Source organism: Rana temporaria, chromosome 3 (genome assembly GCF_905171775.1).
Source record: "Rana temporaria chromosome 3, aRanTem1.1, whole genome shotgun sequence".
NCBI classification, from domain to species: domain Eukaryota; kingdom Metazoa; phylum Chordata; class Amphibia; order Anura; family Ranidae; genus Rana; species Rana temporaria.
In genome coordinates, this window is record NC_053491.1 from 426,250,259 (window position 1) to 426,263,253 (window position 12,995).

The following is a 12,995-nucleotide window of genomic DNA, read 5'->3' on the forward strand; positions in this document are numbered from 1 at the left end:
AGCAGTCCAAGATCCAAGGCTTTGTGTATCGGTACTGCTGGTCCTCACAAGAAAGGAGTAGTCCCCCAAAAGCTTGTACTCCAACTGTGGTGTTGCAAGTGCGCTAATACGCCTACAACCACCTTAACCACTTGCCTACAGGGCACTTTCACCCCCTTCCTGCCCAGGCCATTTTTCAGCTTTCAGTGCTGTCACATTTTGAATGACAATTGCGCAGTCATGCTACACTGTACCCAAATTTTTTTATCATTTTCTTCACACAAATAGAGCTCGTGGTTTTTTTTGGTGGTGTTTACTGCTGGGTTTTTTATTTTTTACAAAAAAAAATAAAAATTTTGAGGAAAAAATTAATTGTTTTACTGTCAGTAAACTTTGTAAAAAAAAAAAAAAAAAAATTCTCCTTCGCTGATAGGCTGAACTGGTGGGCACTGAGAAGGCGGCGCTTATGGGCACTGATTAGGTGGCACTAATATGCCGCACTGATAGGCGGCATGGATAGGCAGCATTGATGGGCGGCACTGATAGCCAGTGCCGACTGGCATCACTAATGGGCACTGATTGCTGTCACTTGTGGGCACTGATTGTTGGCACTATAATGTAATCGGAACACTGATGGTCAGTGCCCTGATTACATGTTTTGTTGTCCCCTGCGAGGAGATGCCGCTGATCGGCTCTCCTCGCCTCACACTGACAGGCTGATTATTGGCATCTCTGTGTTTACATGTGACTGACTGTGATTGGACACAGCCAATCACATGGTTAAAGAGCCACAGAGACCTTTTCCCTGTTTCCCGCAGATACAGCAGCCCATTCAAATAAATGCAAAAACAGAAACTGCATAGGTGTGAACCTAGCCTTGGAATACTCTCCTGTAAGGATGGATATATTCTAAAAGCTATCTGACCGCCTACTCTGCTGCAGTGGTTGGCAGACTGACCTGGTAATCACAGTGGGTGTTGCCATATACCAGCATTTACAGAAGTGGTAGTGGTCTGTTCTGTAATTCTATAAACTGTTTGTATGGGGTGTGGCCTTTTGGGGGGGGAAAAACTGACCCTAATCTAATTGCAGATTTGAAGGAAATGTGCCTCACTGCTTTAGCAAATCTGACGTGGCAGTCTAGAAACAAGGATGAGCACCCAAAAACGATGTTTTCCAAAGACAAGGTAATCTCTTACAATGTATACCTTTTTTTTTTTTTTTTTTTTTTTTTAATTGTTTGAGAGTGTGCTCACAGTGTTCTGTTCTTTGCAGGATATAATTCCATTTATTGACAAGTACTGGGAGAGTCTGACCACACGACAAAGACCAGGAAAGCTGTCATGGCCAAACAGTATTGTCAAAACTATGGTAAATGACAAGTGCATGTTTGTGTGCTCGATTATTATTTTTATATATAATGTATAGGACAACAGATTGGTGTCAAGATCCCTCTTTCCCAACTCTCACCCCTAAAGGCCCCTGCAGACACTAATCTGTTTTTCCCTATTGCCCTGTTAACCACCCGGACCATATTGCTGGTCAAAGACCAGAGCACTTTTTGCGATTTGGCACTGCGTCGCTTTAACTGACAATTGCGCGGTCGTGCAACGTTGTTTTCCAAACAAAATTGGCGTCCTTTTTTTATTTTTTTTCCCACAAATAGAGCTTTCTTTTGGCGGTATTTGATCACCTCTGCGGTTTTTAGTTTTTGCGCTATAAACAAAAATAGAGCGACAATTTTGAAAAAAAAAATTATTTTTTACTTTTTGCTATAATAAATATCCCCCAAAAATATATAAAAAAAAAAAAAAAAATTTTTTCCTCAGTTCAGGCCGATACGTATTTTACACATTTTTCGTAAAAAAAAATCGCAATAAGCATTTATTGATTGGTTTGCACAAAAGTTATAGCGTTTACAAAATAGGGGGTATTTTTATGGCATTTTTAGTAACATATTTTTTTTTTACTAGTAATGGCGATCAGCTTTTTTTTATTTTTTTTTTTCCGGTACTGCGACATTATGGCAGACACTTTGACACATTTTTGGGACATTATCACTTTTTGCCCACAAATCTTCTATTGAGGGTCACAGGAATTCTCACACTGTCAGGTAAGAAATGTACATATAAAACTAGATGTACACTTTGGATTTTATATCATACAATTCATGCTTGGCATATGTCTTGATGGCAAAATCCAGACGTTTTGCCTGCTGGGCTTCTTCAGGGGATATGTTGTCCACTGCAGGTCAAACTATTCCATCATATAAACATACAGTAGAGAAGTACACACATTGGCAATGAAAATATTATATTCAATACGTTTCTTTCACATACTTGCCCCATAATATTTTTAAAGGGGCTGTGAATGTTGTGTTGGCTTATTAAAGCCTGAAACTTTTATTCCTGATTTAACACACACAAAAAAAAACACCGGGGACAATTCTAAGCAAAAACAGACTTGCTAAGTGTAATGCAAAAAATGACCACATGGGGGCAGATAATCCTCAGTTTTGTGGATTCCAGACAGTGGGCTAGATAGATGTAATAAAGCGGAAATCGGCTGGTGAAGTCAGAAAAATATGGTCCTATCAGTGTAGGCACTCTATTATAGCCATTATAAACCATATACATCAGCTTGCCTGCAAGACATGACATCCATATTTAAGAAGTGACATTACACCTAACAAGATGGAGAAGTGGGTTTCGCCCATAAGTATAAAACATACCCTCTGCTGCTAACTATTAAAAAAAAAAAAGATCCTTATAGCAGATTAGACGGCACAGTGCTTGTGCTCTTTAAACTGTGTAAAAAAAAACTGGCTAATCCTGCCACCTCCTGTGTCCCCCTCTGTGAGCTGACCATGCTAATCATGGCTGCTGAGCCCTGACTACCGTGTTCAGTTTGCGTGGCTCCATCATCCACAGCTCTTCCCTGTGCCCTCCCACCATTAAAAAAAATAAAATAAGATTAGAAATTGTCACTGGCAGCCCCTCCTAGTATAACTAGGCATACCACACTGTATGTGTTTTATTAAAACAAAGCTTCTAAATACTGTTTCTCTTCCGTTCATGGACGGACACAGCAGCATCTGACCTTAGGGTATTATCCTCCTTTCTAGGAGATTGACTAGGCAGAAAAACAGCATGTTAAGTGTTAAACACTCCACACAGTACCTCCCAGGGGGCGGTTCCCCAGGGTACATCCCCCCCCACTTTCTGCAGCCCCAGTTTTTTTCTGCCTAGCAAAGGAGATGACATGGCTCCTCTGGGCCCATGTGCTCGGGATTTTTTTTGCAATTTTCTTGCTTTTTCTTTTTGTTTTCCTGCATTTTTTGGATCCTGGGATCTACAATCAACTGCTGACTGGGTGACAGGCTGGATCCTCGATCCTTGTAGTCCCCCCAAGTTCGGCCATCGAGCATGTGCCAGCCTTTAGCTACACGCTGGGCCATCCACGACATGCCCCGTTGCTCCAGGGGTGGACAGTGAGCTATACGCTCCAGGGCACACATGACTGGACTCTATGTCCGTGTCACAGTGTGCCAGGCCGACAGCCATGCCGTAACTGCGCGGACATTGGTCACAGGACGGGTAAGTAGCAGTCCCCTTGCCTTGGCAGGGTGGTGCGGCTGGTGCATTCCTGGGTAGGTCGATTGGGGGTCCACCCTGCTTTTCTCTCTCCCTCCTTTCCCCACGTTCAGGGTGGCGGGGTCGGCCGTGAGGTGGGGGGTCTGCCTGGGGGGCTCCATCCAGTGGCTGGGGGCTGTGTCTGCTTGGGGGTGCTGTTTTTGCTGCCGTGTGTGGGGGGGGTACCTGCCCGGGGGCCCCGGGTGTTTTCACTGTATGTTTGTTTTTTGCTGTAATCGCGGCCGCCAGACGCCTTTGAGTTTGGCGGCCATTTTCTTGAAGCCCACATGCTGTTTTTATTAGAAGACCATTGTGAGCATTGTACTAACCTCTGTTTCAGACTAAAGAGCGAGATGTGTTTTTAGTGAAAGAACACCCGGACCCAGGCAGCAAAGACCCAGAGGATGATTATCCAAAATTTGGCCTCCTTGATCAGGTAATAAAAAACGTGAAGCTGACCTAGAGTTTGCTGCTGAGGTAGAGTTCTCGCCCTGCCTCATGAAGACCGTTTTCCTTTTTGGTTTGTTAAATAGCAAAGTAGTTTGTTTATAAATTGTTTTTTTTTTTTTTTTTTTTAAGGATTTGGGAAATATCGGTCCAGCTTACGACAACCAGAAGCAGATCAATGCATTGGCTACTGCAGGAGGATTAAATGGTAAGTTGATGGTGTACAATTTTTTTTGTGGATTGGGGTCTCGTAGGCTGCATGTGAGCTATGCAAGCCTTAAAAATGTCCACTTACTCATTTTCAGCTGGTCCTGGACCCTGGGTTGCAGCTAGCCAAAGTGTGTGTGTGTGTTTACATGTTAACGGAGAGCTTAATCCATCTTCTACCCTACAGTTTAAACTATCTTTTCCCATTTATATGATCAGATATCTTCAACTGTAGCATGTGTTTTAGGTCTCAACTTGCAACTGGGCTGATGAGCCCTGAAAACGGATCTAATTTTTACGATATTCTACTTGCGCATTCAGCCTTTAAGTTGTCCTGTGCTCTTAAAGCTCAGTGGGAACCTGATATGGGGGAATTGGGTGAGATTTTGGAAAACCTGAATAGGCGTCTTCCCAAAATCTCTTGACTGCCTAGTACAGCTGTATATTCTACATATGGTATATTTAGCTGTCAATGTTTTTTTTGTTGCCCCTTATAGATTCCTTTGTGCTCTAAATGTCTAATAGCCTCTGGCATGTTAAGTCATCTTGTATGGCATTGCCCTAAAATTCAAGGGTTCTGGGCACAGATTATGCAATTTCTACACGACCAGATGGGTTCTTCACTTTCCCTACACCTAAGCCCTTGTTTGTTGGGTCTCCTGCCCAATCCCAATTGTGACAAATATGACTACATTCCATCAGGAAACTTTTTTTGCAGCTGAAAAACTCATGGCCTGTGGGTGGATGCAAGCTGTCGCCTCCACCACAGGCTTGGATAGTAGACCTCAACAATTCCTTATCTCTTAAAAAAATTGCTTTATTTGCACAGGGGGTGCCCCAATAAATACAAGATTAGGGGTAGATGGCTGTAGTCCCCTGATGCATGTGAATAGATTTTTATTTATTTTTTTTCTCCTATGTATGTATGTATGTATGTATGTATGTATTTGGGTGGTCTCATGGAGCCAAGCATTTCTTTGTATATTTTAATTGAGGTTGTCCAGGTATAACGTCATGTGTATGGTACATATGGATGTATACTGTCCTGCATTGTGATATTGGATCTCTATGTAAGACTCTTCCCTCTTTTCCAGCCTCTTTATACCCTGTGGTTTTACATTACTGTGCCACCAGCTATACTGTTACCAGTTGTACCTCTGTTCTTAGAGTTATATGCCAAGATCATTTAATAAAAACTTGCATTTAATTTAAAAATCTTGACCTGGAAGCAGTGCTGCCAGGATATCCTTTTTTGACATTAAAAGTTGAGATTTGCATATACATTTTTTAGCTGTCTTATGGACCCATTTGACATGCAGTAGTCATTTAGGGAATCCTCTCAATATGCCTGTGACAAATATTCTTAGTTTTATTTGGCCACTTTTTTTTTTTTCTCATGGTTTTTAAATTGTTGCCTTGTAGGCGCAGCAGCTGCCGGCACTGCAAAAGGCAGAGGAGCAAAGCGCAAGCAGCAAGATGGAGGTGCTACTAACGCAGCAAAGCGAGCCCGAAGGTAAGATTTCTGTGTGTCTTCCATGCTTTAGAAGAAAATTGTGTTTCGGCAAGGCTCCTACCATAGCTGCACGGTTTTCATGAATAAAGGGATACTTCAACTAAGATTTTGGCTGAAGGAAATGTGAAGCATTATTCTCGCTGCCGTTTGCTTTTTACTGGTTACCCACTGGGAAGTTCTCTACAGTTTCCCCACTGTGCTGCTATTTAAGAGCTGGGTCTCCGCACAGTTCATCTGTACATAAGAGCAGTCTTTATCTAACGTAAAGAGAAACTGTCATGTTGCTCATTCAGGGCATAGTGGCAATGTTTCTAAGAGACACCCCCACCCCTTTCTGATACTTGAGTTATTGGGAATTCTGTGCCACTGCATTGGAATCCATTGTGTTGCTTGTGTGGTAGGCTAGGAAGGGTGGTGGCATCACTTCCTCTGTCATGTGACTGATCGAGTGATGCATGTCAATGATGGTAGGTCATACTGCTCTATACAAGCACTGGGTTTTCTATACGGTGGCAGTGGATGATCTGAATGGGCCAAGGGACCGTAACCCTTTTTCCTCCCTCTATCCAAATTATTATTTTTTGCCCTGATTGAGAAGAAAATTGGTGGAAATTGGTATCAAAAATCGAGCATGACAATGAGCAATATAACCACTAGATGGTGCACAATTCACTTGTATCTACAGTCAGACTTTTAAGTGACCCTTCATGGGTGGTGGTGAAGGTTTACATGTAAGAAGGGGATATATTCTTGCCTTTCCCGTGTCCCATGATTTGAAACTCTGCCCACTGCAAGTATTCAATACTTTCCTGAAAGACGCATTGGAGTGTTTTAGTTGTCGGGCCAGCTGGGTTCAGTAAGGTTGAGTCACTGTCCTGGAACAAGTATGCATATCTTTTAAGACTGAGTGGAGTTGGATATCCTTATTTGCATGCTTCTTTCAGGTAAGGGACAATGATATCGAAGCAAGAGGGTGAATTGCAGGTATTGCCCTTGAAGCATAAAGTAGAAATGACTACCTCTAGGTCTCTCTAGAAAGGTGCCTTTTTAATAATCTAACTTGCAGCAGCTTTTGTCCTAGAAATTCTTAATTTAGCAAAGTCTGAGATAATAATGCCTGTCCTTCTGTCTATGTGGATTAAGTGCCTCTGACTATTCTTTCCCTAAGAAGAATAGAGACATTTGTCTCTTATACGCCATTACCATCTGCTTTAATGTATACTGGGGATACAGAATTGCACCAATCCTATTTCCCAGGGTTCCCAGATATGTGTATGGTCAGTGCTAATGGGCAGGGAAGCAGAATCTGACTTGTCTTCCTGTTCAGATCAGATTTTTTTAATTTGGCGGCAGGCTATTTCTTCTATCTTTGGAGAAAGCTTCTTTGGCATTTGACACTTCATAATGTCAGCAGATGCCTGTATCCTCGCCACTCACTGATTTGACTCCCTATATCACTGCCGTGGAGAAGATGAAGGGCCACCAGGAATGTGCGTATATGCTGTCTTCTATTATTGATGCCTGCTTTATTAAAGCCTTCAGAGTTAACGGTGTCTCATTAAAATAAAAAAGCTCTTGAATACCACAAATAGAAAATAATATTCAGCGCTGGAAAAAATGAGTAAGATAAAACCTAAAACCTAATAAATGCAAGCCAGCACTAAGGACAAATTCATAAAAAATTCCCAAATAGAACTATATAATAAACAGTGCAGCGCAATAAAACAAAAATCTATAAATAAAGTGAAAAGATACACAATGCTAGTGTATATAATAAGAAAAACCGTGTCCATGTGAGGAAAAACCATAAATAAATAAATCCACAGTCAGTCCAACGAAAAGAAATTCCAGAGTGAAAAGTGAAGGGATGACACCATATAATATCCACCACCAGTGAAAGATGGCCTCTCACCTCAGAGCTTAGACCCTTGCGGATCACAAAGCATATCTGTTTGTATAAACAGCTGACAGCCTCCATAGGAAATGGATGGATGGGATTTAGCACCACGGATCCAAACCCAATGACTTTCCAACAGGGATACCACCATATAATTGAAAAGAAAGGGGAAAATCTAGTGCTCTCCGATTGGATTTCTTTTATTAAAAACGAACAATAAAAAAGTTGCACTCACATGTAAGGACACTCAGTGTGCCGAGTGTCAGCATAACAGCATACATCAGTATGTAAAACCATCTGTCTGCAATCTGCGGCGGTCGTGGGTGACGTTCTGCATAGCTCCTACCCTCTGTACGCGTTACATCCCATGGGCGGGACTTCCCCACCCCTGTACATTGCAAATGTAAGGGTTCATCCTTGCTAATGCAACATGAGTCTTGTTTGTTTTTTAGTTCTCAACACCAGTGCTCAACTGTAGAACTGTTCATTTTATGCATTGCTACGTGTTTGTTTTGGGTTTTCTCAGTTGATTCTTGGGACTCTCCCAGCCATGGAAGTTCATAGAGAGCGTTTTTTTTTTTTTTTTTTAAACGTTACCGTAAATATTCTTTTTCTAGTGATCCACTGTTTGCAGCACAGCGTCTTCCTCCTCATGGATACCCACTTGAGCACCCCTTTAACAAAGATGGGTATAGGTACATACTGGCAGAGCCAGACCCACATGCACCTGATCCTGAGAAACTGGAGTTGGACTGTTGGGCTGGAAAACCAATCCCGGGAGATCTGTACCGAGCTTGTCTGTATGAAAGAGTGCTGCTCGCCCTACATGACAGGGGTAAGGAGCTTTCAAAGTGCATATCAATCTGATGTCTATGTAAATGCATTTTTATTTATGCTTCATTTATTTATTATGCCTGGATTTGTCTCATCAGCTCCCCAGTTAAAGATCTCCGATGACCGACTGACTGTTTTAGGAGAGAAGGGCTATTCTATGGTCAGAGCATCCCATGGCGTACGCAAAGGGGCCTGGTATTTTGAAATGTTTATAGATGACCTGCCACCTGATACAGCTGCTAGACTGGGCTGGTCTCAGGCACTAGGTAAGATGGGCAAATGTACAGATGAATTGAGCATTCCTTATCTTTGATGCTAGTTGAATGCTACAGTTGCATCAGATTGTGTCCCGCTATGTTTTCATAGTATAACGAATTTAGGGGTTGAGGCCACTCATCCATTATTTAAAAAATACTAAGTCTGGCCATCGACTGTTCTAATCTTGGCCCGTTTAGCAGGAATCGGCTGAGGTTCAAACCATGTATGGGCAGGTTGAATGTACCAAGTTGATCAACTTGGCTACAACCAGTCTGCCGGATTTTACATGCGATTATCACTAGCAGCTTGTATAGCAGCTAGCAATATAGCAATAACCATGGTCTTCACCCAGTGGGGACGGCTTGGCGGGAGGGATTCCCCTGCCAACACTGTTTGTGTTGCTGGGAACATCAAACCCTGTTTGCAGGAAAGAAACTCGCTTCATGGATGGCCTGCAGAACACTTAACCCTTTCCTTCACGATCTTGTGCAAGGAAATGTATGCAATGGCTACTTTTATTTTAGTGTGTGTGTGTATTATATCTATATCTCTGTGCCCACATTTTATCGCAGATGCCATTCTCTGCAGATTTAATAAGCAGTTTGCAGGTACAATGTCATGCTCCTGCAAACATTGCCCACAGATTTCAGCCTGTACCTGTGTCTAGGCTTTCCGTTGAAAGCTACAAGCTGTCTGTTGCAGTTGCAGACAGGAGTTAAAGGTGTCTCATTTAGAATTCTGTGATTGAGTGATGCGGCTGTGTGGGTGGAGCCCTGCACAGTCGCGCTGGTTCTAAAATGTGGCCGAGCAACCCCCACTGTCACAGGGGGAAGGGGTGAGGGGGACTGTGGCTGGATGTGCTGGAGCTTATTGCACCCTAAACACGGGTGTAATGTATTATATGCTCAAAAAGGGTAAATTTTAGCCTTAAACATGCTTGGAAATCACTCTGTCATAAATAGGGCAGACTCGATAGACCTCCCTAATATATTTTTGCCCCCCTTCTATGTTTCTTTATAAAATCTGTTCCTTTGAAATTGACCTGTGATGCTTGGCATGTATGTGGAAAGTGATCTATAACCTGTATGTGTCATGTTTCTTTACATTCAGGTAATCTTCAGGCTCCTCTAGGTTATGATAAATTCAGCTACTCCTGGCGCAGCAAGAAAGGCACAAAGTTTCACCAGTCTATTGGAAAACATTACTCTGAAGCTTATGGACAGGGCGACACATTAGGCTTTTATATCTGCCTGCCAGATGAAACTGAGACTGCTCATGCTATGCCTGACACCTACAAAGACAAGGTATGTTGTGACATAGAATTTCTCCATCGCCCAGTGTAATTCTGGGGTGTACATGTGAGGACTACAATAGAGAGGGTGTGTATGCCAAGGGACTGAATGTGCTGGGTGAAACTGAATTCCCTTGTGTCTCCATCTCAAATCACAAAGTCCTATACAGTCACTTGTAAAGTGTTATTTTGGACTATAAATGCATTTTATAGTGAACCCCTGCCCAGACTATGAACCCTAAAGTGTATATATCCTGAATAAGCGGTAAAATTTTGTTTAAAACAAGCCTTTGTTCCCCTCTGTAGCTACATGCATTGTAGAAAAATGTATCTTCAAGGTTCACAATACAGGCTCTCAAACTCCTTACTTCAATCTTCATGCATATACAAATACGACTGAAGTTTCGGACAGGACCTCCTTCATGAAGTTGCATAATCTATATGGAATGCTTGAAATCATGCTTTTACCATTGCCATTAGTCTAAATATTGAGGAAAAAACATTCGAAACCTGCCTGCCTTCTAATGTAAAAACGTCAGTTTTACTAAGCTGTTAAAGCCCAACTCCAGGCAGATGAAATTAAAAAAAACTATACCGTGCGGTTGGGCTGTACCTGCACTGCAAGAGTTAAAGGAACACTAAAGATACCTTTTTAAAAAAAAAAAAACATGTTATACTTGTCTCCACTGTGCAGCTCGTTTTGGACAGAGTGGCCCCGAACTTGGTCTTCTGGAGTCCCTCAGCGGCTGTCTCGGCTCTACCTTGCAAGAACTCATCACCTTCATGCGAGCGAGCTTGCATGGTGATGAGTTCTTGCAGGCGTGCTCCTGTGATACAGCCGGCGGCCATAGCCGCTCACTGTATCACTTGGCCCCGCCCCCCCGGCGCACATGTGATTGACGGCAGCACGAGCCAATGGCTGCGCTGCTTTCAACCAATGAATGAGCCGAGAAGCCTGCGTGTTCGCGGTGAGGGACTTTCGAGGGGTCAGGTAAGTAAAGGGGGGGCGCTAATCTGGAGATGTCTCTCTCAGGCTCTCCTCCATAATTGGTCAGTCGGCAGCAGAAGCAGTTTGTCTCCCGCTACTGTCAATCACAGCCAATGAGGGCAGGGCCAAGCCACGTGTGTGTGAATTGAAACTGAGCAGCAGTTTAGAAGCAAGCCTGCTCGGGTGCCCCCATAAGGAGCAGCACTCAGCCGGAGGGAGGGTCCGGAAGCTCCAATGGGGGACCGGAGGAGGATTGGGGCTGCTCTGTGTAAAACCACTGCACAGAGCAGGTAAATATGACGTTTGTTATTTAAAAAACCTGGTACGTCATTGTCTGCAAGTGGTTGTACCGCCTTCTGCGGCTTGCTTGGGCTCTCCCATCCCACTGAGACATGAGCTACCACCTGTCATTTCTGCTGGCTGGCCGGACAGCCAAACAAAGCCAGGATCAACTTTGATCGGCTGCTTGCTATAGTAACCCAGAAGTGATGACATGACATGGCATCACTTCCGGTTTACCTGGTTGTCAACTAAACCATTTTCAAAAAATCAAAGGCATTCAAAAGCGCAGATCCTGATGTTTTGAATGCTTTTAAGTGCAGAGGAGGGATTTGGGGTCTTATTGACCCCCAGACCCAACCCTCCCCCCACATAAAGAGTACCTGTCACATGCCTATTGCTGTCACAAGGATGTTTATGTTCCTTGTGACTGCAATAAAGGTAAAATCATTTTAAAGCAACAGTGTAATAAATGCACAAAAGGAAGGGCAAGCAAGTCATGCAGAAAAAACTGATCAAATTTGTCTGCCATTTAGCATTCCATGTTGGAATACAGGCTTGGAGGTTGTCTGTTCTAGTGTTGGGAGGATTTGTCATCTCGTCTTTTGTGTTCTCTCAAAGGCATTGATCAAATTCAAGAGTTACTTGTACTTTGAAGAAAAGGATTTTGTGGATAAAGCTGAAAAAAATTTAAAGCAAACACCTGGCAGTGAGGTGAGTGGAAAGTCTCTATTTTGCTAGTGGAAACAAACGTTTTTTTGTTTTAGTAAGCAGCTCTATCCAAAGTTCACTATATGGTGGGCATAAGTATATGGACACTTCTGCAAATTGAGTTCAGATGTGTCCAGTAAGTGGGTACTGTTAATGCTACACCATATAAAGACATAGACAATTGTACACTCCAACTTGCAGCAAGTTTGGGGAATGCTCTTTAGTATTCATCATGCCTATGCCCCGGTACACAAAGCCAGCTTCATGAAGACCTGGATTGACCAGTTTGGTGTGGAGGAACTCAAGTGGACTGCATAGAGGCCTGACCTCAACCCTACTGAAACCGATTGCTAACCAAACATTGATACTTGACCTGGCAAATTCTCTTCTTGCACAAATTCCCACAGATCAACTCCAAAATCTTGTGGAAAGCCCTTCCAAAAGAGTGAAGGCTGTTAAAGCCTCAGAGGACAAATCCAGATGGATGCTAAGGGAATTGGAATGAAATGGCCTAAAAAAAAATAAAAGGTGTCCACAAACCTTTGGCCATATAGTGTATTTTTCAAATTTATCATGTAAAGGTGCTGGCAGACCGGAATGGCAGTAGCATATAGTGGGCATGGATTTAAAAGTTAGAATGCTTGTTGCTATTGGCCAAAATGTCTTCCTTTCCTTCTTTCTATAGGTCACCTTTTACATGGAAAGGGGGGAGGCCAGTGAGCAGTTGGTCTGGTTTCTCATCCCGATTCTGCAAATGTTATATAGCATTACTAAAGTTTTTGGGGTGATCTCTCTACTGCGCTTGAAGACAGAACTAAAGGGAGTTCGGCTTTGGGCTTTGCCCTTCTATAGCTTAAATTTCTATTTTAAGAATTTGTAAAAACTAGTCCTTATAGACTTCCATTGACTAGAGGGTTTCTAAACTCTGCATATGAAACCTGAGATGGCAGCTCCTGGTT

General features: G+C 42.8%; 1 protein-coding gene across 2 annotated transcripts in view; it reads left to right on the forward strand.

Moving 5' to 3' along the window:
* Nucleotides 1–12,995, forward strand: part of ASH2L (ASH2 like, histone lysine methyltransferase complex subunit) — a 40,972-nt gene that overhangs the window by 15,793 nt on the left and 12,184 nt on the right. For both annotated transcript variants that reach the window (XM_040346248.1, XM_040346249.1), the window contains exons 5-13: nt 1,072–1,166; nt 1,255–1,350; nt 3,952–4,047; nt 4,191–4,266; nt 5,688–5,778; nt 8,293–8,510; nt 8,608–8,775; nt 9,878–10,071; nt 11,947–12,039. In XM_040346248.1, the coding sequence (XP_040202182.1) occupies nt 1,072–1,166; nt 1,255–1,350; nt 3,952–4,047; nt 4,191–4,266; nt 5,688–5,778; nt 8,293–8,510; nt 8,608–8,775; nt 9,878–10,071; nt 11,947–12,039 (1,127 nt within the window). The remainder of the gene's footprint in view (nt 1–1,071; nt 1,167–1,254; nt 1,351–3,951; nt 4,048–4,190; nt 4,267–5,687; nt 5,779–8,292; nt 8,511–8,607; nt 8,776–9,877; nt 10,072–11,946; nt 12,040–12,995) is intronic.